At 43.0% G+C, this 27099-nt stretch overlaps 1 protein-coding gene across 2 annotated transcripts in view; it reads left to right on the top strand.

Moving 5' to 3' along the window:
• ERCC6 (ERCC excision repair 6, chromatin remodeling factor) overlaps positions 1 to 16466 on the top strand; it is an 81536-nt gene extending 65070 nt beyond the window's left edge. For both annotated transcript variants that reach the window (XM_082603926.1, XM_082603925.1), the window contains exons 11-21: positions 1867 to 1983; positions 3695 to 3790; positions 6052 to 6267; positions 6978 to 7088; positions 7473 to 7592; positions 7992 to 8086; positions 8696 to 8841; positions 8927 to 9625; positions 11180 to 11384; positions 12038 to 12116; positions 13258 to 16466. In XM_082603926.1, the coding sequence (XP_082460052.1) occupies positions 1867 to 1983; positions 3695 to 3790; positions 6052 to 6267; positions 6978 to 7088; positions 7473 to 7592; positions 7992 to 8086; positions 8696 to 8841; positions 8927 to 9625; positions 11180 to 11384; positions 12038 to 12116; positions 13258 to 13680 (2307 nt within the window). In that variant the 3' untranslated portion in view covers positions 13681 to 16466. The remainder of the gene's footprint in view (positions 1 to 1866; positions 1984 to 3694; positions 3791 to 6051; positions 6268 to 6977; positions 7089 to 7472; positions 7593 to 7991; positions 8087 to 8695; positions 8842 to 8926; positions 9626 to 11179; positions 11385 to 12037; positions 12117 to 13257) is intronic.
• Positions 16467 to 27099: the final 10633 nt, after the last annotated feature.

The following is a 27099-nucleotide window of genomic DNA, read 5'->3' as shown; positions in this document are numbered from 1 at the left end:
GTTGGATCCCCACTGTGCGTTTTTACTCACAGAGAGGCAGACACGAGAAGCAGAAGGGAATTCAATATAGAATTGGCTCGAAAGTTGGACTGGAGAATGTGGCGTGATGTCAAAGCTAAAATAGGGTTTCTTGGTCTTCCCTGCTCTCACATCCCCACCCCAGTTTAGAGCTTAAGATCTTCCTTTGGGGAGAGTGGGGTGTGAGAAACAGTCCCGTCCCCAGCCACTCTGAGCTCCAACCCTTGCAAGTTCAGCACAAGTGGGCTGGGGGCGGGCGGGCTTTCCAGAAGGGTAGACGGGCAGGAGAGAGCGAGCTGCCAGGCCACTCACCAGCCCAGCCCTGAGTTTCCAGTGCCATTAGCATCTCACTCATTCTTTGAGAGGAGAGAAATGGAGGTAGACGTGAACATGTGGGCAGAGTTTCCTTAACGCCGCATATATTTTTAGGAAGATTTTAAATAATGTACTTGCTTTCTTGGTAGCACTGCAATGTCTTGTTAAAATTTGAAATTTATCTCAGCATTACAAGCCATAAAATGTACCTGATTATCATCTTCAGGTAATTTTTATCAGTGTCTGAATGATACATTTACAGGGTTACCTGTAACCAAAAGTCGTTGATGAATGGAGTTTCTGGTTTTTTTTTTCGGTACGCGGGCCTCTCACCGTTGTGGCCTCTCCCGTTGCGGAGCACAGGCTCCGGACGTGCAGGCTCAGCGGCCATGGCTCACGGGCCCAGCCGCCCTGCAGCATGTGGGATCTTCCCAGACCGGGGCATGAACCCGCATCCCCTGCATCGGCAGGCAGACTCTCAACCACTGCACCACCAGGGAAGCCCCAAATGGAGTTTCTTTGTTATTGTCTGCTGGTCGTAAAACTGTTTTTATGTTTAGACATACAAGATATACACACATACATGACATACATGTATACAGACTTGAGTGAGGTGTTCTTAGGGTCTTTTAAGGTGTTTTCTTTTTTACCATGTTAATGTTTTAACGTGAATTTTTCTGTGTTTATTCAAGCTCTTTTTATTATTCATTTTGCTGATAAGTTTCTTAAATTTAAGCTTTGGTTGGAAATTTTCTTGTTCCATTAAATAGTATTTACTAGGTTGTTTAGCCTATTTAGATTTTTTTCAAAGTATCAATAATTTATTGAATTCTTTGTTTGCCTTTAAGTGAACTGCAGAGGGAGTGGTTTCCTGCACTGTGGGTCTTTGTTTTTCTCTGGACAGTTAATACCCATCTCATGTGGCTGTGCTCCATTACAGAGCCATATGCTCCACTTTAGGCTGGAGTGACCTTTCATTTCTGGGATCATAGGGCTTTTCTTGAACTTACTCTCTGAGTCTCCTGTGGGCAGTAATCTCTGCTTATTATCTGCTGTTCCCCTTGCTGCAGCATTTCCCTGAGTTAGTGTTTGATCTTCAGTCTTGCGGAGTAGCAGTTCCTTTGTGGCTATTGGAGAGTACAAGATTATAAACTGAGATTTGTTTGAAAACAGTTTTTTTCCCTAGAGGGGGCCAAACTGAATAAATCTCCACTTTAGGGTTTAACTATATAATAATAATTAAATAGAGGTGGAACAGGGCACAAAATTACCACTTGTTCTTTCGTACATTTTGGTTAATGAGAAGTTTTGTTTTGTTTTTTTACTGATGGTATTATTATGAAAACTACTGCGTCCTGGAGGATATGGAACTTAAATTTTTACAAACCATTTTCCTACTGTTTCCAACAATTTTGTACAACCATTGGTCATTCTTTTCAAAAAATTTTTTTAAGCATTGGAATCAATTGAGAGGTAAGAACAAATGCATTCCTTAGATATACAGTAATTGTTTCCCCTTTTCTCTTATTAAAGGTTAAAACTGCTTATAAGTGTGCATGTGTTCTACGAGATACCATAAATCCATACCTACTGCGGAGAATGAAGTCGGATGTCAAAATGAGCCTTTCTTTGCCAGATAAAAACGAACAGGTCTGTAAATACAAGAATTATCAAAACATACCTAAAGCACAGGTGTACCTGGCATTCACCCTGCTTTTCACACACAGAATAGGTGAGGCTAACAGGTATGGTCTCTGGTGCTGTGGGGCAGGCTAGACTACAGCTGTATATACCTGCCTACGACAGATGAGCCTGCTGGGCTCAGGAGTGACTGGAGGGCGGGGAAGTGGAGGTGGTCACTCTGCACATCTTTTCAGGGAGTTTTCCCCCTCAGTTGTTTTTTTTTAACATATTTATTTAATTTATTTATTTTTGGCTGCATTGGGTCTTCGTTGCTGTGCACGGGCTTTCTCTAGCTGTGGCAAGCGGTGGCTACTCTTAGTTGCGGCGCGAGGGCTTCTCATCGCGGTGGCTTCCCTTGTTGCGGAGCACGGGCTCTAGGCGCACGGGCTTCAGTAGTTGTGGCTCATGGGCTCTAGAGCGCAGGCTCAGTAGTTGTGGTGCACAGGTTTAGTTGCTCTGTGGCATGTGGGATCTTTCCAGATCGCATCCATGTCCCCTGCATTGGCAGGCGGGTTCTTAACCACTGCATCACCAGGGAAGCATCCCCCTCAGTTTTTGGAGCATCTAAGGTGTGGAGCATTGATCTGAGGAAGATGAGTGGGTTTTCAGATCTGGTGCAAAGATGAAAGGGTTGTCCTGGATCCCAGGTAGGGACCTACTGGTCTGAGAATAAAGGAGAACAACCAGGTGTGGCAGATGAAGAAGTAGATACATTTTAAAGAGTGAAAATTAGGAAATCAGGCCTCATAGCTTCAGTTTCTATTTCTGTTTTTTTGCTTTTGATGTTTTTAAGTAGAGGTTGAGACACAGGTGGTGGGTGGGTGGCTTGGGGAGAGTGAGGAGTGTTGTCACGGCGTCTGGGTGTGAGCAGGTGCTGAGCGGGGGGTGTCAGCTCTAGGACGCTGCCCTGGTGGGGCTGTCTCCAGCGGCACTCAGCACTTACCAGAAAGGAGTGGAGAAGGCAGGCAGTTGAGTTCCTCTTCATTTGGAAGTTTGCAGGGCAGATGCAGTGGGTGGCAGAGGGGTAGCTGAAGGAAAATACCATGGGTTTGTGACTAGCCGAGGAACATAGGCTGTGAAATGGTGGCAGTGGTCTTGGAGAAGGAGAGGAGGGTTGAGAGGCAGAATGTTGGGGGGTGAGGGGAACGTGGGGGCATGGATTAGTAGGTGCTTTTGGGCTGGCGTGGTAAGGGGTTGTCAGAAGTGAGTCTGGTAAACTTGGGGATGGCTTAGAACTCCAGGAAAGGGAGGGGGTGTGCCAGGCAAGGTTAAGGTTCCTGATCAGGTTTGCTGAAGTGAAGTGTGGGTTGAGGGGCTCGAGAGCTGAGATGGTCTGAGCACTCAAAGGCTGGGATAGAGGAAGCACTGTGCACCTGGTCCTGAACTTCCCCATGAGCAGGAAGCCAGGCTTCAGGGACTCCCGGGATAGTGGGGTGGGGACCAAATGGCATGGGGACCAGAAAGTGGATGGAAGACAGAAATGGAGGGGGCTCTTGAGAGGAGGGAGCTCGTCTTTGCTCAGCTCTGAGATGTGGCTTCTTTTTGTTTTGTTTTTAATAAGAGGTACACTGTGAAAATTACATACATTGTGCTCTTTTGATTAGTAAATTTTGTTAATATTTTAGTTATTTTGTTTTGTTAAGTTTTTTTGTCAGCTCTGTTTTTATTCTCCCCTTAGGTCTTATTTTGCCGTCTTACGGAAGAGCAACATAAAGTGTACCAAAATTTCATTGATTCCAAAGAAGTTTACAGAATTCTCAATGGAGACATGCAGGTAAGCCAAATAATAGAAGCTGGAGAAAGAATTGTGGACCAAGGAAAGTGGGGGAGGAAAGGAAACTAGTACTAGTCAAGGATTCACTATTATTACCCTCTTGAAAATATTTGGGTGTGAACCTTCCCTTCATTTGAAGCCCTTCCAGAAGTAAGAGAACACACAGTTTGAGCGTGCTCCCTTTTTATCTGTACTGCAGCACTGTTGCACTTGAACCCAGCACTGCATGGTCTAGTGGAAGAATGCACTAGACAACAGGGTCTGTAATGGTGGGTCCTACAGGGATTGCTGTTCCTATGTAGCATGTTGGGAGCAGTCCTGGACTGCTGGGGTGCACAGAGGAAGAATTATTGTTATACATTTTTGTATAAGTAATAACATTTTAGTTACTGGCCATATTCAGCAATATATGTGGGTAAACGTCTCTTCATTAAGCACATGTAGTAAGTTTATCATCAGCTTTAGTCAAAAGCTTCACGTAAACTCTTCAACTTCTTTGTGCTTCAGTATCTTGAAGCGTGAATTGTATTTTTATTTGACATGTAAGACTTCCTTAGTCCTTGGTCCATCCTCGTTGGAGGTACATCTGAGTAGCATGGGATGCTCAGAAATACACTTTCCTGCCTCCTGCATGGAGCCAGATAAAGATGAGTGTGGGTGACAAGGCTGCCTGTGTTCCATAGTATCTACATGTTTTTGCCTTCAGATTAAGACATTTTTGTTCTTTTTCCCAGCTCTTACTATTTATTTCATCTGTCATTGGCATCTCTAGGAGGTTTTTAAATCATTCACATTTATTCATCTCTCCTGTATCTCCCCTTAACTTATCTTCACGTGTCTCCAAGTTGTGAAGCCTTAGGTGGTCTAGATCAGCACTGTCCAGTAGATAGAGAACGCAAGCCACATGTGTGATTTAAAATTTTCTAGTACTCACATTAAAAAAGATTGAAAAGCAAAACAGGTGAAATCAACTTTGATAATATATTTTATTTAGCCTGATGTATCTAAAATATTTTAATATATAATCAAAAATTTTAAACTACTGAGATATTTTACTCTTTTTTTATACTAAGTCTTCAAAATCGGGTATCTTACATTGGTAACACATCTCAGTTTGTACTACACACTTCACGTGCTCAGTGGCCACACATGGCTTGTGACTGCTGTATTGGACAGCAGAGATCTCCAGGAAGAAAGACAAGTAACAGATGACTCGGGGGAGTGGTGATGGGGTTCCTGCTTTGTTCAGATCGTTTATTGTTTATTTGTTTAACTGTTTACTAGTTAAAACTACCATACTCTTTGATTTTTGGCTTAATTTATGATTTATCTTTTTCCACTTGAGTTTTTATACTGGTGAGTGTGATTTGAGTCAGGGGTGAAACCTGTGAAAGATTCCCTCTTGTTGGGGTGGGCGGGTGGGCTCTCTCACTTGGGGTCTCCAAGCCCTTCTGCTGCGTGAAAAGTCCCGCACGTCATTCCCATCCATGGATTTTCCACGTGGGTATGTTTTCAGATAAACTAATGTAAAGGTAAAGGGAATTTCAACCTCTGACTCACACGTTAAAATACAGAACTTCTAGTGAGGTACTTAGGAGTATAATATTTAAATGCATTTGTTTGTAAAATAGATAGCTAGTGGGAAGCAGTCGCATAGCACAGGGAGATCAGCTCGGTGCTTTGTGACCAGCTAGAGGGGTGGGATAGGGAGGGTGGGAGGGAGGGAGACGCAAGAAGGAAGAGATATGGGGATATATGTATACGTATAGCTGATTCACTTTGTTATAAAGCAGAAACTAACACACCACTGTAAAGCAATTATACTCCAATAAAAATGTTTAAAAAAATAATAAATGCATTTGTTAAGTTACATGATAGATTTCCCTAAATTTTAGATGGGCATGATGTTTCTAATTTATATTTAAAAGGTGAGTCAGTTTTTTATATACTGTGAACTGCATACTTTTTTTTCTAGAGGGAAAATAAATCATCAGCAGTTGAATGTGACCCTGGTAAATATATTTGGTCCAAAAGGATTTTTTTTTGTTTTTAGAGAAGTTGCCCTATCAGGAAAATAAGATGTGTAAAGGTTGATTTCTTCCAGCTCCTAATATGCTGTGATTAGGGAGGAAACTAAGAAGCTGGTGAAGAATTACTTTTTAATCTGTGTTACATATCAAATAGCCTCCTTCCTTTCCTTCCGGAGTGACTAGTATTTTACGTGGGGTAATCTGAGTGCACGTAATTCTTTTGTACCATAGATTTTCTCTGGACTTGTAGCCCTAAGAAAAATCTGCAACCACCCTGATCTCTTTTCTGGAGGCCCCAAGAATCTTAAAGGTATTCCAGATGAGGAACTAGGAGAAGATCAGTTTGGACACTGGAAACGTTCTGGGAAAATGATAGTTGTTGAGTCCTTGTTGAAAATATGGCACAAGCAGGGCCAACGAGTATTGCTGTTTTCTCAGTCCAGACAGGTGAGTATACAAACCTCATACAAGAAACAGGTTGTATGACTTTATGACTTTATGACTCACAATCATTACTTAAAAAATGAGATATTGTCGGGGCTTCCCTGGTGGCGTAGTGGTTGAGAGTCCGTCTGCCGATGCGGGGGACACGGGTTCGTGCCCCGGTCCGGGGAAGTCCCACATGCCGCGGAGCGACTGGGCCCGTGAGCCATGGCCGCTGAGCCTGCGCGTCCGGAGCCTGTGCTCCGCAACGGGAGAGGCCACAACAGGGAGAGGCCCGCATACCGCAAAAACAAAACAAAACAAAAAAAAAATGAGATATTGTCGAAAATACTGATTCCAAAGGCAAGTCCACCCATTGACCCTGAAGTGGCAGCCTGCAAAGCTCTTTGGGAGATGGGATCTTCCTCTAGAGTTGGTGCCCAGAAGTTGGCTTTTTAAAAAAGGTTTATTACAATGTGATTCTGGGGTGCAGGTGAGTTTGGGTCTGAACTCAAAACAATGCCGTGCTGATTACAAAACTTATAAGAATTAACAGTACGGAAATACCAAAAATATTCTTGCAGTAGTTATATTTATCTTCCTCGAATCAGGAAACCCCTTTTAATACAAGCCTTTTGGGAAGGATGTGACTCTTTACACAAATGTGGAGTACTCGCTGGAGGTGTACATTTGATTTTTAAACTCTTATATCCTCCACCCCTTCTCCCAAACAGATGTTGGACATATTTGAAGTATTCCTTAGGGCCCAAAAGTATTCCTATCTCAAGATGGATGGTACCACTGCGATAGCTTCAAGACAACCACTGATTACAAGATACAATGAGGTAACAAGTGAACAGAACGATGAAGTCACATGGTGCTACTTTGTACAGAGGGGAAGAAGGAGAGGTCTGCACCCACAGTGCCTACGTCTGGGATTGGGCAGTGGGTGCTTTTAACTCAGTGCATTTCTGGATTTTTGGGATGTGTTGTGTTTAAACAGAGAATGTGTATTCCTTCTCGAAAACACAGGTTTAAATATTGCTAATTTAATTGATGTTAAAAGTAGAAGCTGTGAGATGGAATCTTGACTGACCAAAGGTTTCTGGGGCATAACCCATTGCTTGTATTGGGAACAGGCTTCCGTGTGGAGAATATGTAAAGGCAGAGGTGAAGAACTCTAACTAGTCTTCCACGTGCATACTGAGTGTTGTGTGTCTTACCTCTAGGACACATCCATATTCGTGTTTCTTCTGACCACTCGGGTGGGTGGCCTAGGAGTCAACCTGACGGGGGCAAACCGAGTCATCATCTATGACCCTGACTGGAACCCAAGCACAGACGTGCAGGTCCGTTTATTTTGTTTAAAGGAGCATATTGGTGACATACTATCTGATGGCTTGCACTCGGGAGCATCCTTCGGTGCCACATTACCCTCAGCATATAGCTCACATCTTGGTTGTAGCTTGTCTTCAGCTTGGAGTAAGGGTCTTCACGGTTTTCCCGTAGCAGGAACATTAGACATGGGTAAAAAGAGAACGTGGGAGGGGACAGACACACATTGTTTTCCAGGTAGAGTTGGCTAGGTCTGTTTTGTCACCTGCCTGTTTATCTTCCTTAATAGGCCTTGGTTGTACTTAGCCTCATTAGCCAAAATTCTAATTTCGGGAGTGGGAGGAAGCGACCGGCTATTAATCAGTGCTTATCGCTGAGAAGGGCCCTTGTTGAGCTGCATCTCTCTACCATAGGCCCGGGAGCGAGCGTGGCGGATAGGCCAGAAGAAACAGGTGACGGTGTACAGGCTTCTGACCGCAGGCACCATCGAAGAGAAGATTTACCACCGGTCAGTACATATGGCTGTGCTCCTTGACCAGAGGCTGCTCTCCTGGTTGCGGGTGTGCAGGAAGGAGAGGCACGCTGCCAGGGTTTGGAGCAGGGAATTTAAAAAAAATAGTACTTTAAGAAGTCTTGGGACTTCCCTGGTGGTGCAGTGGTTAAAAATCTGCCTGCCAACTCAGGGAACATGGGTTCGAGCCCTGGTCTGGGAAGATCCCACATGCTGCGGAGCAACTAAGCCCGCGAGCCACAACTACTGAGCCCACGCTCCGCAACAAGAGAAGCCCCAACTCGTGGCAACTAGAGAAAGCGTGTGCGCGGCAACGAAGACCCAACACAGCAAATTAATTAATTAATTAATTATTTTAAAGTCTTTCCATCTTAGAGCAATAGTTGCTGTAACTGAGCGATATGTGTTTTGGTTTTTTTATCTTGTTTTGTTTTTGTATTTTTTCTTTCTCATTAAAATAAGCTTAGATGTCTTATTGTGTGTTTTTTAAAAATGTCTTTGAACCTGATTGTTTTTCTACCTTATTAATAAACAATTACTATATGTTTAGAATTCTGAGGTACAGCTAGACGTTGTTTCATACCAGCTTAATTTCTATCTTTTTAGACAAATCTTCAAGCAGTTTTTGACAAATAGAGTGCTAAAAGATCCAAAGCAAAGGCGATTTTTCAAATCCAATGATCTTTATGAGCTGTTTACTCTGACTAGTCCTGATGCATCCCAGAGCACTGAAACAAGTGCTATTTTTGCAGGTATTTCATAAAATAATTTAACTTAAAGTAACGAAATACATAAGAATTATGCAGTATAACACTAGCATGTTTTTCCCTTTCACAGGAACTGGTTCAGATGTTCAGACACCCAAACGCCATTTAAAAAGAAAACTTCAACTGGCTTTTGGAACAGACCAGAACATTCCAGTAGGTAAAAAGTTTCCTGGTTCTAACACATCTGCAAATGTTGCCATGTCATCTGAAGAGAAATCTACAGCTATAAGACCTGAAGTGAATGCAGTAACTTCTAATCTAGGTGATCCTTTGAAAGATGCCCCTCAAACATCTTGTAGTCTAACTAACAGTGAGAGGCTTGGAGAAGAGACAGATGCAGTGTCCAGACTGCAGGATTCCTCAGTGATTCATGGAAACGGAGAAGGTTCAGATTCTCCAAGAATCAGCAAAATGTACAGGATGTCTGGTGAGGAAAGCATCGATGAAAAGGAGGGTCTTTGTGATAAAAGAGAAAGCTGCCGGGTTCAAACAGGACCTCTTTGGGAGAATGAGCAAACAGAAAATAATTTTTATAAGCACAAGTCGAAAACGAAACATGTGGCAGAAGAAAAGACCCTGGAGAAACATCTGAGGCTGAAGCAAAAGCTTAAGAGCTCTAAGCACCGCAGAGATGCCAAGTTTGAGGGAACTCGAATTCCGCACCTGGTGAAGAAGAAGCAGTACCGGAGGCAAGACAATGAAAATGAGAGTGAGCCCAAGGAACACAGCCACGATGACTACGTCCTGGAAAAGCTTTTCAGAAAATCAGGTACTCCTTTTGCTGACCTTGCCACAGGTGTGCTAGGAATAGAAATGAGGGGGCCACTTCTAGTGGAAGCAGCCTTTCCTGACAGTGCAGGGTTTGTGCTCAACTGGAAGTATTTTTCCTTCTAAAACTCAGATTTGAAATGTATTGACATTTTTGAAAATCATTTTCACCTCTCTTTCCTAGGAGAATTTGAACCTTGGGAGAACAATAGGACTCGACTTCTAACCACATACAGGAGGGGTGCAATGCTTAAAATAGATTTGTACTACCTGAACATTCATAGATGATTTCTCTGCATGCTATATTTATCTGATTTAACAACCACAGGAGAGTAAAGTGACAGATCATGGGGAGAGAGACAGGGGCATGGCCAGAGGCAGGCACTCTGGAAGTAGGAAAGCTGGTAGCTAATATCAAGGGAGAAAAATTAGGAAAGCAGACTCAACAATTGCTCAGGACCCTGGAGGGACCGGCCAGCCTGCACCAATTAGTCATCCCTGGGACTGTCTTACTCAGGTCTCACCAGTCATTGTGTTCCCAAGGTGACAGCCTTGAGTTTCCAAAGATTGCTGAATGGGTTTCTGTTCAGGAAAGCAGGCTTACGTATGGCATCTCAGAAGGAAACCATCTGGGCCTGATGCTTTCTTGTAAGGTAGTTCATTGGTAACTTGCTCTGTTTTTTTCTACAGTTCCTGGTCTGTTTTCCTAAGAAAAATTATCTGTCTTGTCTAGTTTTCAAGTTTATTTGCATGGAGGCATAGAAAATACTCTTGTAATAATTTTTTTTAATTGGCTTCTGTTTCAAGATAATTTCCCCCTTGTCATTTCTAATTTTGTATATTTTCCCCCCCTTTTCCTTTGTCAGGTTAAGCTAGTAGATTGTCTATTTTGTGATTTTTTTCCCCAATAAACCAGGTTTTTGATTTATTAATTAGATCCATGGTTGTTCTCTACCTCATTAATTTGTGCTTTTATCTTCAGTATTTTCTTCCTGTTGCTTTTGTTTTTGTTGTTGTTTTGATGAGTTTTTTTGGTCCTAATTTTTATAAAACTGTTTGACTTGGAATTCAGTTCATTTATTTTTGTTCTTTCATTTTTATTGATAGAAATATTTAGGGCTATGCATTTTCCACTGACGACTGCATTGGATTCTTCTGATACGTAGTGTTTCCATCATCATTACTTTTTAGACATTGTGTAGTTTTATTTTATATTTGTATGTTTTCCCCCTTCAATAGAGAATATATTAGTAGAAAATTTTAAAGTTTTCCAGGTAACAGTGAGGAGTTTATGTTGAAGTGTGGTTATTAAAGCATTATGCTTTGATTATACAAAGCAGTGACAGTTGATAGTCCCTCCCTCATCGGGTAGAGATGCAGGTGAAGAGCAGCAGCATTTGTAAAAGTTCCTGGGTCCTGGTGGTCACGGGTGAATAGCAGCTAAAAACGTTCATGATGTTTCCTCTACCCACAACACACTAGCCTATACAGAAGAAAACGTGTGATTGTGTATGAGCTGAAATAACACGTTCACTGTTTCCTTTGCTCTTGCCAGTGGGTGTGCACAGCATCATGAAGCACGATGCTATCATGGACGGAGCCAGTCCAGACTACGTGCTGGTGGAGGCGGAGGCCAACCGTGTGGCCCAGGATGCCCTCAAAGCACTGAGACTCTCTCGGCAGCGGTGTCTGGGAGCAACATCTGGTGTTCCCACCTGGACTGGCCACAGGGGTGTGGCTGGTGCACCAGCAGGAAGAAAGTAAGAGGTTGCCGCCCTGCCATGCTTGTGAGGAGGCCAAACCTGCTGGGCTGGAAATAAAATCAGGGCAGGCAGGGATACCTCCTCCTGTTTATCTGCAACAGTAGAAAATCTCTCAGGGAGGGATTGGGTCAGCCAGATGTATGTGACTTGGGGAAAGACTTCTATCATCTTACCTTCTTCTTTGCTTTCATTCCCTCCTTTCCAAAGCTGATTTTTCAGGGAAAGGAGAAATCTGTTTTGCTTAAGAGGTGATGTCATAAAAAATAGTAAGAGGTACAGAATAACGAGTAAACTTTAATAAGATGATTAGCTGGGTTTCAGCAATCAGTAATTACTGTGGTATTCAGCGTGCTCTTTTAGAATAGCTTCCCTACCTAGAATTCAAGGGTAGTAAGCTGAGCAAGGATATTGAGTGGTTTTTACTTGAGATGCAGTAATAATTTCTACTGCTTTACTAGGAGAGTAAAGTACGGGAACCTCAGGGGATAGAGCAGAAGCATCATGGCTGATGGAGCAGAAGCGTCATGGCTGTGAAAGAATAACCATGCAGAAGAAAACTGCTCCAAGAGGAGTTTAGGTGTTGGAAGGGCATTCTCATCTGTAAGTCACAAAGTTACATTTTATCAACTATGACTCTCTTCCGTATTTAGGAGAAGATTTGGTCAGAAAAGGAACTCCAGCTTCTCTGTGCAACATCCCTCTTCAACGTCTCCAAAGGAGAAATGCCAGGTAATCTGATAGCCTATCAACTTTTCACTTGTGAGATCTACTTAATTGAATTGCCATGAAAATTTCACTCGATTCTGCATGTGAAGAGCATCACTGGCATAATGACATCTGATATTTATGTTGTGTGCACTTTCATGCATTTATGAAGTACTTCTGTGTGAATTTAAAAGGGCCAGCTAACTTCCTAGAAAAGACAAAGTCTTTAACCCAAGATCCATAGTAGAATCTCTGTTTTGTCTTCCAAAAGTTCATATAAGGATGGGTGATGTGTGAGTTGCTGCCCATACCGCCTGCCCCATGCAGAGGTGAAGTACTAGCTCCAAGGACCACTGCCCTCTAGACTGAAGGTCTAGAGGGCCTTTATTGAATGTTGTTTGTAATTTACTAGCTGCCAGAGCATTGCGCCCTTCTCTGCCTGTCCTACAACCCCGAAGGCCTTGAGTGCTTCAGTGAGAGTAAATAGTAGGCCATACTCTTATCATTTAATACTTTGTTACTTTCTGCTTAAGGGTCATGTTACTTATAAAATTTGAAAACTCCCAGGTTCAGATTCCTGTTTTAGATTAATATGAACACATTTAGGAATAGAGAACCTTTTTTTTTTTGACTTCCTGTGTTATGTTCTTTTAGCAGTAGGAATGTGAAGAAAAACTAGATTTATGTAGCTGTTCTAAGGAAACTCACATGAGGTGTAAAGTAGTAAAAAGATTTAAAAGTGAAGGAAGTCCAGCTCTGATATTGTTCCTTATCCTACGGTGCTCAGATCAGGGAAAACTTGGGAGGAAGAACAGTAAATGCCCACAGAGCTCGTACCTCCTGGAGACAGTTTCCCTAGAAGCCTTCTTTGGAAGCCCGGCCCCACCCTCTCTGCCCTCCCTCCACTCTCGTCCCTCAGGATGGTGACGAAGCAAATAGTGTAGTTTTGGGTTTTTTAGGAAATGTTTTCTAAGAGTGGGTGCATTTAGACAATTGACTCTCCTCCTTTCCCTTTGCATTAGACGGTGTATCATCCATTCTCCATCAGCCTCAGTGCCCTGGGCATGTGTGTTATCTTATGGCCCCTCAGAGCCTTTGGAGAAATAAGTAGTGGGAGCGTAAACTGGAGATTAAATATATCGATGCACTGGTCTTCTTTCTCCAGGACAGCACTATGAAAAAGGATGGAAAAGATAATGTTTCAGAGCATTTTAGTGGAAAAGTTGAAGATGCGGAGCCTTCATCCGGAGCCCTCACTTCGTCCTCACTGTTGGCTAAAATGAGAGCTAGAAACCACCTAATTTTGCCAGAGCGCTTAGAAAGTGAAAGTGGGTACCTTCCAGAGGCTCCTGCTCCTCCGCCTTCCAGCATGGAACACGATGACCTTCTGGTAGAAATGAGAAACTTCATTGCCTTTCAGGCCCAAGTTGATGGCCAGGCCAGCACTCGGGAGATACTGCAGGAGTTTGAATCCAAGTTATCAGCATCACAGTCTTGTGTCTTTCGAGAACTATTGAGAAACCTGTGCACTTTTCATAGAACTTCAGGTGGTGAAGGAATTTGGAAACTCAAGCCAGAATACTGCTGATCAGTATTACCTTCTGAACTTTAAATTGACTTTTTCTAGTGGACATTTCTGATTATTAATCTTACGATTAATAATCATATGTTTTGTCGATGTAAATTGGCTGCATTTGATGTTTACTTTGAATGATAGCTACCTCATAATTAAAACTTTAAGGAGGAAGAGATTTCTTCTCTGAAATTTATAAAAATACCTGGATTTTTTTCCCCAAAATTAATTATGAAATCAGGGACCTAACTGTTAATCCTTGGAACACATTTGTTCTTTTACCCAGAAGATGCTGCCAGGGAATACATTACTACTCATTTAGAAGTTTATAGACCAGAACTCTCAAGAATTCTTTTTACTGGTGCTAAAAACATGTGTTATATTCAGTTAGGCCTGTTCAGTAAATCAGTTCATCAGTATCTGATAATAGAATTGTTTTTGGTACCTAGCTTTTAAATGTTTAAATCAATCATTTGCCACCCAAAAAAGACGTCGGACTTGTTACCTTTTGAGTCCTATTAGTTGCCTTTAAACGATCTTCTGTTAAGGTACTGTTAAATTGACAGGTATTTTTATTAGTAAAGCATGGAATAGCTTGATAATAAATGATGAGACATGTATTTGTAGAAACTTGTAGTTTTCTTAGTTTACAGTGGCTTTATTTTAAGCAAAGGGCACCTTCCCCACCACCACCACCGCATAGTGGTTTTAGGAAAATATATGTTATCTTAAAAAAAAAAAACTCAAGCAGAACCAGAAGTAGGTACAAATAAAACCACCAGCGCACACACACGCACACGGACATCACTCCGGACCACACCCGGACGTACCATCATCACCGCATGGTGAGCACCATTCTAGCCCTCTCTCTGCTTACATCCTGGGAGGGAACTTTGAACATTTTTTACCTTATTCATTGTCTGTCTTTCTAAGGGTGCTGGTAACTTTATATCAGACATCATTGTTCTCCTCCTTCTGTCCAGTTATTTTCATCTCTGTTTTCCCTTTCTGTTCACCGTGACGCTCCTGTTTCAGGGTTTGGTTTTCAGCTGCATCTGTTTCTGGCTGTTGTTTATGTGTTTAGAGTTTTGTGATGATGATGTTTTGATCCTTAGTTTGTTTTCTTAGCGTTGTTTTTCTTTCCTTGTCATTGTTTTATCATCACAGCTCTGAAGTCCTGTTTTCTGAAGTTCATTGGATTCCTTAAATGTCTTCTAGAGCTGTCACGGTGCAATTTGTTTGTTTCTTAGAGTTGTTTCCTCTGGCCTGCTGTTTTCACTCTTTCTGATTTTTCTGTATTGTGCTCTCCTTCCTCCCATGCTGTTTCTTTACATCTAGCTCATGCTAAAATCAGGCAGCTGGGTCCAGATCTCCTGTATGCTCTTCCCTGGCACCCAGAGAGAAGGGGTGTGGGTTTGGAGGTCGGGGAGGGCCTCTGCTGGGCAGCATGCAGCTTTTGGTTGGAGGACTTGGGTTTTACTTTTCTGTTCTGAGGTTTTGTTAAATAGCTTGGGCCATGAATCCTTCCCCTTAGATTAGGAGATGTCATTGTCAGAGTCATAATTCCCACCAGAATTTTCTGCTGCTTTTTTTGGATTCTGGCTTTTTTATTTTATTCTGTTTTTAAAGTGGTTCGGTGTTAGAGGAAGAAGATTCTATTATTTTCTTCATTCTGCCATCATTATCTAGAAATAATAGAGACTTTTAAACAGGTCAATACATCCTAAACTTGACTGCTTGGCTCAGAAGGGAGTCAAAATTCATGACTGTTGTTTCTGGGAGGTTCTTTTTTTATTTTTATTTTTGTAGTCATTAGCCTATAAGAAAATTGCATCCCTTTTGTTCTCGGATTAAAGTACCGATGCAGTTCACTAGTGTGAAGTGCTTTGGCATCCTAGCTCTATTGTGTGAAATCTAAACTCTACCAAGCTAGGGAAGTTGTAGCCTTCTCATCGAGTAGAAAATGCCAGCAAAAGTTATGATGCAGTCACAGCAAGGTGGCCTTCACTCCAAGCCTTGTCTCAGCTCTGCCACCAGCTGAGACCTTGGGTAGTCACTTGCCTTGCCTGTGTCTCAGTATGGATATCTGTGAACATTGTCATCGTGCCTCTGGGTGGAGAGACTTAGAGGAAGATGCTCTAAGTCATGGTTTTAACAACATAGAATAACTTATTCATTTAGATAAAATCTAACTTTTGGAACTTTAAAAGCTTTGTACAATATAGATAGATTTAATGTATTTAAAATGTTATATTGGTATTAAGCTACAATAAAGGATTTTAAAATTTTGTGAAATTTAAACAATTCCTTAGTTAATACATGACTATACTATCCCTCTTTAAAAATTTTCAAGCAGTACTCTGCCTCCCCACCCCCTCTTGTTCGTATTCCAGAGATAAGTACTGTATTTGGTGTGTACTCTTCCAGGCTGTTTTCCATGCCTTTACAGATGCGTGCAGCAGAGACTGCTGCTGTAAGGTCTGTTTTCCCCTTCTCCTTTACTGATAAGATTCCTGCTTTTTACCTGGACGCGTGGCTGCTCAGCTCACGACTCTACTTGCCAGCCTCCCTTATGGTTAATTGTGGCCACGTGACCAGGCAATGCGCTACAAAGAGAACATCCAGTCTGGGCCCTTAAATAAGGAATTGGGTGTCCACTCCATTCGACATTCCCCTTTGTGCTGGCTGAGATGCCTGTGGGAGCTTAAGCAGTGACTTGAGGTGGGGAGAAGTCGTGTGCTGAGGATGGAGACGTTGGCCTGCCAGTCTTGAACTGCTTCCCTTTCACCCGTTAACTTAAGAGCAAAATAAATTCCTGACTTGTTTAAACCACTGCCTTGGAGTCTTTTTGTTACAGCAGCTGGTTTTGTTTTATATGTGATTTGCAAAAATGGGATTATCATCTTTATTATTTTGCAGCTATTAACTTTTCATTTAACGTTATATACAACACATCCTTTCGTTCCTGTAAGTATAGCTCAACCTTCATGTAATTGCTGGAATTAAAATTAGGTGGATTTTTAATTTTAATGGTTGTAGTGAAAGTGCTTCCTTCAATTCATACTCCATGAAGGGACCATGTCTCCACACCCTTGCCAACAGTAGGCCGTATCAATCTCGGGAGTTTGTTGTTTGTTTTCCTAAACAATATTGTGGTTGAAAATACCTTGTTTTAACTTGAATTTCCCTGATTACTTATAAAACTAAACATTTCCATGTTTTTTGGCCATTTGTAGATCCTCCATTACAAGTTGCTTGTTCATGTTATGTTGGCCTAGTTTTACTATAGATCATTTTCTCTCTTAGGGGTTACCCCCTTTCCCAAACAAAAAAGAAAAGGTAATTGTTCCTACTATTATTGAATAGTCCAATTTTTTTCTCCATCCATTTGAAATGGCTAGTTTATCATATGCTGAATTGTCTGTTTCTGGACAGTGGATCTAGATTCTATTCTACTGACCACACACTTCCCTGTCCAACTTTGTACAGTGTTTTGCTATCTATAGGCATGTTTCCCTTCCTTTTTCCCCCCTCTTCATTGTCTTATTCTTGTGCATTTTCTGTTTCAGGTGAATCTTAGAATCGGTTTATTAAGTTCCACTAAAATTGTGTTGCTCTTTTGATTGAGATTGTATTCGTTTATACATTAATTTGAGGATAATAGACTTCTTTTAATTAATGTAGTTTTTCCCATTAGCATCATGATAGGCCTCATTTTATTAGAGTATGTTATATTCTTGGATAAAATTTTAATAACTTTCTTCATGAAGATCTTGCACATTTCATATTAGGTTTATTCCTAGCTATTTTATAGATTTTTAGTTTTGTGAGGGATCTTTTTACTTTTGCATGAAAATATGGAGAATTAGAACACAACTATTTTATGATGTTTATCATACAGTTTTTAATTTAAATATAGTCAAATTCAGTCTTTTCATGTTTCATTTTGTTTCCTTATTTAAGAATCCCTTTCCTAACCTAAAGTCATGATTACATTCTCAAATTCTCTTGTAAACACCATGTGGATAGTTGCTTTTTCTAGCACCTTTTAAAAAAATAGTTCATCCTTTCCCTCCTGACTTGTAAGCCTTCCTCTATCACTATATCTAATTTCCATGTAATTATGGGAATGTTTCTGGGCTCTGTACTCTGTTAAATTGGTCCACTTACTTAACTTTGCCAATAACCCACTGTTTTAATAATTGTAGCTTTATAAGTGGCAATCACATATGGTAGAATGATTCCCCTCATCTTCCAAAAAATTTCTTAGTTCCTGGACCTTTGTTTGAGATCAGCTTGTCACATTTGGATTTTGTTGTTGTTTTTGAAATTGAAATGACTGTACAGATTACTTAAGGAGGATTGTTTACCGAGTTTCTCATCTATGAATAGGACATATCACTCTGTTCATAATTCCATAATGTCTTTCACTTTTATAAGGTCATGCACATCTTACATTAACTCCTAATTATCCTACAGTTTTTGTTGCTATAGTAAGTAACATTTTTAAAATCACATTTTCTAGCTTATAAGAGTATTGTTGGATTTTACATATTGGTCTTGTATTTAGCAACCTTGCTTGAACTCTTATTAATTCCAGTAAGTCTGTAAATTGTCCTGTGTGTTACAATCATGTCAGCTGCAAATAATGACAATTGTATTTCTTCCATTTCAATACTTACACCATGTATTTCCAATATGATAATGAATATAATTGACAACGGTTGACATCCTTGCCTTATTCCTGACTTCTAAAGTTTTACCGTTGAATATGCAGTTGCTGTTGCTTTCTGGCAGATGATCTCTATCAGGTTAAGGAAATACTCTTTCTGGGCTTCCCTGGTGGCACAGTGGTTAAGAATCTGCCTGCCAATGTAGGGGACACAGGTTCGAGCCCTGGTCCGGGAAGATCCCACATGCCGTGGAGCAACTAAGCCCATGCGCCACAACTACTGAGCATGCGCTCTAGAGTCCGCGAGCCTTGACTACTGAGCCCACGTGCCACAACTACTGAAGCCCGTGCGCCTAGAGCCCGTGCTCCTCAACAAGAGAAGCCACTGCAATGAGAAGCCCATGCACTGCAACAAGGAGTAGCCCCTGCTTGCTGCAACTAGAGAAAGCTCACGCACAACAACGAAGGCCCAGTGCAGCCAAAAATAAAGTAAATAAATTTAAAAAAAAAAGGAAATGCTCTTTCCAATCCTGAATCCAGTGCTGAATTTTATTAAATGCTTTTTCTGCACTATTGATTTAATTGTGTAGTTTTTCTCCTTTAAATCTCTCTCAGTGTTGTAAAGTACACAGTAATTTTCCAAAATTAAAACATCTTTTAGACTTCTACTTCCAGAATGGCAGTGTGAAGGACCCTGCAGAAGTGCAATCCAGAAAATGACTATAACTGGACAAAATTCCAGAAGACAAACATCCCCTCCCTCCCCCAGAAAATTGAATATTTCTGGAAATAATCCTAAGGGTATATTGTAAATGAAGAGACAGTCAAGAAAATCTACTAAACCTTGGTAAGAACAGCAAAAGTCTGTGACTCTTGAGCCACGACCTATTCCTTCCCCGCTTCCTCCTCATCTCAGTGTGATGACAGAGTCTGTGATCCAGGTAGGTTTAGCCAAGAAAATGTGGCTCCTTCCTGCAATTCCCAATCCAGGGATACTGTATCTCACTGGGAGGGGCATGCTGGCAGCATTTCTCATCCCCTCCAGCTCCAAGTTGCAGGGGCTAAATTCATGGAGTTAGAAAGCATAATGACAAGTTAAAAAATTCACTAGACTTGAACTGGCTGAAGAAAGATTCAGGCAATTTGCAGATACATGGATAGAGATTATACTATCCAAAGAACAGAGAAAAAAGAATGAAGAAAAATGTACAAAGCCAAAGGGGAACGTGATACACCATTAAGTGCACCAATATATGCATAATGGGAGTAATGGAAGGAGAGAGAAAAGAGAAAAAAATATTTTAAGAAATAATGCCTGAAAATATCCCAAATTTATTTTTTTTTAAATCCATGAAGCTCAGTGAACTAAACGCAAAGGCTCTCACTGACACATCAGTAAAATTGCTGAAATCAAAGACAAAATCTTGAAAGTGGCAGATGAAAAATGATGCATCATTTACAAGGGAACTTCAATATGATTAACAGTTAACTTCTCAGAAAACAATAGAGGCCAGAAGGCAGGGATAACAAAGTCCTCAAAGAAAAAAACTATCAACGTAGAATCATTTTACCAGCAAAGTTATCATTAAAAACTGAAGGCGAAATAAAAACTTGCCCAGATAAACAAAAACAAAATTTGTTGCTACCTAATAAGACATACTAAAGGGGAAGGGGAGTGAGGAGTGAGGCCAGGCTCCCTGGTTTTGGGGGACTGAACACCCCCCGAGACCTATCACTTCTCTTCCACTGACCCAGCCACCCTCTGCCTTATCCTCATTACCGCACCCCACCCAAGGGAGAGAACAAAGGGCAGTGAGTACTGCCCCACCCCCGCTTCCCAGTCTTCTGCAGCACCTGTAGTCCAGTCCACTTTTTCTTCAGCATCTACTCAGAAGGCAAACCCCAGAAGTTCTGAGTGCCACGCTCTAAACTCCGTCATCCACACAGGACTCCTGCCCATGACAAGGCCCATCACGACCGCAGGGCAAGCTGGGCCTGCCAGGGGAGCAGATGGCCCACAAGGAGAGTGTCTGGGAAGGGATAACCAGCTTAGGCCCATCTAGATGCATTTCCCCTGAGCTCTCAGTTTGCCCACAGCCAGTGGGAGCAGAGGCAGCAGGACCTAGGTGTCTGGTCTCAAGCCTGGCTCAGGTAATGCTCTGGCTCTCAAGTTAATTGGGGAGAGCATGGGGAGAGGGATGCCATGGAGGGCAGCTCCTCAGGCCACATGGGCCTTCTTCTGAAGGAGACAGGGTGGGCATCCTCAGCAGGGGGCATCGAGGTGGCACAGTGTGCATTGAGGGCAGGTGCTGTGTGTTTCTGGGGTGAATTTATCAAGTTCCCCAATGCACCTTCCTTCCCTTATTCCCCCTTCCTCCTCCTCCCCCTCTCTCAATCATTTGGTCATGTTTATTATGTGTCAACAGTATGCACCATTAATCTGTTCTCTAAGGGTAAATAAAGAAGGTAGGGACTTCCCTGTGGTCCAGTGGTTAGGACTCTGTGCTTCCAAGGGTTCGATCCCTGGTCAGGGAAATAAAATCCCGCATGCCACGAGGCGTGGCCAAAATAATAATAATAATAATAATAATAATAATAATAATAATAAAGAAGGTAATGGCTGTATTCTCAAAGAGACCCATTCCTGGGGGAGACAGGCTCTCAATGAACTATCAAGAGGCAGGATGAACCCATGCCCTGGTAGGGGTCTCAAGAGACAGGGATTCCGGGAGTTCCCTGGTGGCTTAGTGGTTAGGATTTGGGGCTTTCACTGCTGTGGCCTGGGTTCAATCCCTGTTAGGGAACTGAGATCCCACAAGCTGTCTGCATGGCCACAAAAAAAAAAAAAAAAAAAAAAAAAAAAAGAAAGAAAAGAAAAGAGAAGCAGGGATTCCAAGGAAAGCTGGTATTGAAGGTGGCATTGCACTCATTCATACCACAGTCCTCTACTGGGCACACTGTAGGCCAGACAGCATCCCCAGAAAAGTACCTGCTGTCTAGGCTGTCTTGACAGATGCATGGACCTTGCTAGGCAGAGAAGGGAAGATGTTCCAGGAGGGGAAACACGAATGTCCAGTTTGTGCTGGGACATGGGTGGTGGGTGGTTAGAGATAATCCTAGAAGGCCTGGAATAACAAGGATGGAGCTGGATTTTATTTCATAGGGTAATAAGGACACAGAACACATGCTCACTGGGGGAAATCTGGAAATTACCTAAAGTATAAAGAAGAATTAATAAAATATCCATAATCATATGACTCATGGGCAACGATAATTAACTTCTAGATATATTTCCTTCCAGTCTTTTTTCTTCTGAATACTTTTAATAACAGATTATATTACATATGTTTTTTCATTTGGTGTCTTCATTTAATCACTTTCCCATGTTAAGAATTCTTTTGGTCACATAATATTGTCATATGCAGGTATATCATAATTTATTTAATTTATTAAATAAATAAGCCTATGAGGTTTATACCATTTTTATTAACTTAATATATAATAATTTAACATCAGTTTCCCATTTTCTCCTGTTATAAATAATACTGGTGGACATTCCCATGCATGACGGTTTTCTCTCCCTTCTCATTCTGGATCAGTTTCCTGGAAGGATTCCCAGGTCAGAGACCTTCACGTTCCCTGGAAAGGAAGAGGCCAGTTCCCTGGCTGGCATGGCGTTTCTGGGCACCTGGGTCTAATTTCATACTGGTGCTATGTGGAGCTTTTGGGAATGTGGGCTCAGCTCATGGCAGGGTTGCTGTGTCCCTGGTGGAAATCCCTCAGGTCCTGGGATCCCCCATAGTTGGAGGGAGGTCTCCTCCTTTCAGTCATGGACATGCCCCTGACCTCCCATGGCTGGCTGCTATTTGGTGTCACCTGGATGTAAGTGGTGGAGGGGGCCTCAACCCTCTGGGCTGGAGGGGCTGGGGGCCCAGGGAAGCAGCGTGGAGTGTGCTATGTGCCAGGCACTGCTGCTACTTCACGTGCATTGTCTCAGATGGACCTCCTCCAACACCACCCAGGCTGCTCTGGCTCCAGTTCCCAGGTGTCCAGGTTAGGCTCTGGTGTCACTGGACACCACACGCAGGTGCTGGGCTGCAGGGCGGCAGTGAGCCACATTCTCTTTTCACTCTTTTGATGATGTCCAAGGCAGAGGATCTGGGTCAGCACACGGATAAATACCCTTAATTTAAAAATCTTGCTGTTTTGAAATAATTTCAACATTACAGAAAAGTTATGAGAATGTCAGAGAACTCCCTTGACCTAGATTCACCAACTGTTTACATTTTTGCCCCATTTGCTTGCACACGTGTGCACACGCACACACATACACACACACATACTTTTTCCTGAACATTTGAGTGTAAGTTGTATACATGCCCCTTTACCCCTAAATATTTCAGTGTGCTTTTCCTAAGAACAAGGACAATCTCTTAGATACCCACAGTGCAGTTATCAAAGGCATGAAATTTAAATTTGATGCAATACTATGATCTGATATGAAGGCCATATTCAGATTTTGTCAGCTGCCCCACTCTGTCCTCTGCAGCTCCTGCCACCCGCCTGTCCAAGACCACACACTGCCTTTGGTCATCCATTCTTTTAGTCTCCTTTAGGTGGAGTAGTCCCACCTTTCTTTGGCCTTCATGACCCTCACAATTTGGACATTGCAGAATGTTTCTCAGTTTGGGTCTGTGGGGTGTTTGCTTATGATGAGGGTTTGGTGAAGCATCTTTAGCAGAGGTGGTGTCTTGTCCCTTCAGGGCATGGCCTTGGCAGGCTTGATGAGCTTCTGACCCCATATTGGTCATGCTGACCTTGACCACCTAGGGGAGGTGGGTTCCCCCCAGGCTCCTCCCCTCTATGTTACTCTTTACCCCCCTCTTTAAGCTCATTAAGTATTTTGTGGGGAGCTGCTTTTGAGATTATATGGCTATCTTGTTCCTCATCAAATTTTTGCCCACTGTTTTTAATCTTCATTGATGAGATTTGCCTGGATCCATGATTACTATGATGGTTGCCAGAGGATTTTCTAACTTCATCATTCCTTCTGTATTTATTATTGCATTCATTGGAAGGAAGAGCTATCCCTGCTTATTTATTTAGAGCAGAATGGACTTATGGAATTTTATTTTGTTCAGTAGATTATAATCCATTAGTATCATCATTTAGTTTGATGCTCAGACATTCCCAGTCTTGGCCCGGAGCTGTGTTATATGAGCTCTTATAGCTTTTTGACGTGTTCCCATAGTTTTTGGCTACTTCCTTCCCTCCTGGCACAGCAAGATAGTTCAGGCTCACAGTGTACTTTTCTCCTCTTGAGTTGGAATCAGCCATTCCTCTGAGTCGTGTTCCCCCCCACCTCTCTCTCTTTCTTTTTATTCTGAAACAATTTCAAACTTACATAGCATTTGCGAGCCTGACTCCTGTTTTAGTGGGGAATGGTACTGAAAAACCAAACACTGTATATGCTCATTGCTATTGGAGTATCATTTGTATTCCATATTTATTTTCAGTCTATCCTCAGGAACACAAAGATACTGGGTTTATAATAGTGCTTTAAAGTGTTTATTTAAAATAAATTTTGGGTTACCAAAGTGATGTGATTTATAGAAAAATATGAAGTCAATATTATGCACTGAATTTGTTGTATCACATTGTGAAGGTGGGAAATAAATGAATGAAGTCAAGAAAACTCCAGACCACATTGTACTGGACTTGGTTTTGAATACCAAGGGGCACTTTGGCATCCCCCCAAAACACTGAATGCTGGGAATGCCCAGCTCGTGGGGAAGTTGGCTTGGGCTAAGAAAAATAGCTCATTCATAACACGTCAAAGGAATTTAATGTTCTCAGCAAGCCTATGAGATTTACACCATTCTTGTTGCCATTGTACAGATGGGGAAAGTGAGGCACAAGAGGCCATTTGGTGGGTCAGGGCTCTTTGGTGCTGCAGTAACTCAAGTCTGTGATGGTGACCAGGATGCTGATCTCTACTTTCTTAATCTGGGGTGTGGGTTGTGGCACTGAATGAAATTTAAGGTCTCTTCCATTGCTAATATTCAAAGATAAAATGTTTATTGGGATTGTCTTTCCATTAAAAATATGCACTGGCTTGGGTCTGCTTAGGCAGAAAACCACGACTTGCTCATCTGGTTTGTCTTAAGGAGAACTGGTGCATATTAAAGAAATTTACTTATTTCAACACATCTTATTTCTAAGTCTCAGATGCTTTATATGTAAAACGGGGATAAATATAGCGCCTACTTCATGAAGGTACTGTGAAGATTGGTTTCAGATAATGTAAAAAATCAAGTGCCTGGCACATAGAAAGTTCCCATTAAATGCTAACCATTGGGGGAAAAACACCATTCAGCTAATAAGACCCAGAGTTTGGACCCAGGTGGTGCGGTCGCCGGGCCATCCTGTTTGATTCCTACCTGTTGGGACCCTGCTGTCTCTGGGTGTCTGTCTGCATCCAGAAGAAGGCCTTGGCCAGGAGCTTTCTGGTTCTGACCACAAAGAGCGTGGGTGCGCTGCAGAAGGACAACTAAGGCAAGATCGACCAAAAGAGGACAGGAAAGAGAACGGGAACTCCTTGCTTGTCATCTGCACCAACAGCAGGGGCAAGGAGCCCCCTGGGGGACTAGCCGGCCCTGCCCAACGGTGGGGACAGCTTCACGCTCAGCCTGAGTGGGTGAGGGCTTGGTTGACAGTGTGCTGGGTGTCACGGGCCCCTCTGACAGGCAGGGGAGGCATCAGAGATGAGAGTAGTCAGGTCCCAGCCCTTTGCACACTGAGAATATAGTCAAAGTCCCAAATGAGCAGGACCAAAGCATGGGTGTGCTGGCCACTGGCCCAGATGGAGTAGAAGCTGCATTCAGAGTCCTTCCCCAGCCCTCCCTGGGCTCGGCCACTCCCCTCTCTCCTAGTCACTTTTCCCCGCAGGGTCCTGCCTGCCCAGCCAGCATGAAGCTGCTCAGGCTCCACTCCTGGCATGACTCCTGAGCCCACGGACCCGGGTTCCAGTCCTGGCTGTTTTTTCCATCAGTCCATCGTGATGGAGTTGGTGTGGACTGACTGTGCTGCGTCCTGCCCCAGCTTAGTCCCTCCATGGCTCTGTGGTTTTACCCTCCTCTCATACCTTCTGTGGGGCTGGGGTCTGCAGAGTGGCTTGGCAATCAGAGACCCTGGCCCATGGGTCCTCCAGCTCCCAACCCAACCATCAGTCTCCCCATCACAGACAGAAGCTTATCATTTTGCAGGAAAAACCCAACTGCATAGGCATGAGTCTATGGGAACACTGGCTGTCTGCAGAGCAAAATGGGAACAGGTTCTTTAGATCTGCAGAGCCTTCTGCTGCTTTACTGTGGAGGTGCCCTGACAGCAGGATACCTCTGGGCGTGTCTGGGCCCCTCTAGCCTGGCAGCAGTTTGTTGATTGAATAGATGAAAGCACCCTCAGTACTCATTTTCTGCAAATAATCCTCTGGCTGTAGTGGGGGACCAGACAAGCCCTCTCGGGCCCCTGTTCCCCTCCAGGTTTTTGTGTGCCAAGGACCAGGGTCAGGCTGAGCCAGAAGTCCCGTGCAAGGGGGCAACTGTGCCTTATTCCCAGCGCCCTGGCTCTCTGGACAGTCAGGGGCAGCTTGTGAGTGACTGGCTGTGGCTCTGCAGAGCTGAGTGTTGCCTGAGGCCTTGGCTGTTTCCAAGGTCCCCCCACCTTCTCTGCAGCTGACACTGCCTCCCCAAATTCCTCCATCGAACACTCCCTTGAGGGACTGCTGATGCTGAAAGCAGCGCTCACTCTTCCTGTTCCTAGGCTGGCCCCTAGTTTAGAAAGCTTTCCGTGAACACGACAAGGAAGACAAGCCGTCGTGCAGGGAGCCTTCAGACTCATCTGTGTGGTTTTCTGGATAGTTCCTTTCCCCTGAATTCTCTCACTGGTGTCCCAGGGCTGTCTTTTCCTTCTCTAGTCCCCTCCTAAGCAGAAACAAAGATTCAATGGATCCAGGACCCTAAATGTAAGACTAGAATAGAGGAAGTGTCTGGAAAAACAGGGATGTGGGCGTGCAGGATGGAGGGGAAGTGATGGGGCTGATGTAGGCAAGATTGGGGTCCTCCTGGGGGTTGGGCAGGAGGGGTTTCCCTTTCTGGGTAACCAGACAACCAGCGCCCGACTGAGGAATGAGGGCTCTGCCTCCGCCTGACTCATCACGAGGGCTGTGGGGGGACAACCCCGCCTCATCGAGGCGAAAGCCCAGAGAGGGTGGGATTGTCCTGGGTAGACACACAGCCACTGCCACACAGTAAACTAAGAAAAGCATTTGCAACACAGATGACAAACAGAAGAGTGAAATCTTTTTGCATTTAAAGCTCTTACAAATCATTGATCCTCCAGTAGGAATCATGAACCCTCCAACAGGAAAATAAACAAGCCCCCACCCCCAAAACCCCAAAGAAATACAGTACAGTAGAAGCAATATATGTACAGTAAACTGTTTAACCTCATAAAAATGAAAAAAAAAGATAAAGCAAGATGCCTTTTTTGTGTGTGGCTTATCAGACTGTCAGAAATGATTTTAAAAGTTGCCTGCTGGGCTTCCCTGGTGACGCAATGGTTAAGAATCCACCTGCCAATGCAGGGGACACGGGTTCAAGCCCTGGTCCGGGAAGATCCCACATGCCGCGGAGCAACTAAGCCTGTGTGCCATAACTACTGAGCCTGCGCTCTAGAGCCCGCAAGCCACAACTACTGAGCCC

This window comes from Mesoplodon mirus (genome assembly GCF_964341445.2).
Source record: "Mesoplodon mirus genome assembly, chromosome: 2".
In the NCBI taxonomy this organism is placed as follows: Eukaryota; Metazoa; Chordata; class Mammalia; order Artiodactyla; family Ziphiidae; genus Mesoplodon; species Mesoplodon mirus.
The sequence above is the reverse complement of the archived record's forward strand: the minus strand, read 5'-3'. Positions and strand labels throughout refer to the sequence as shown.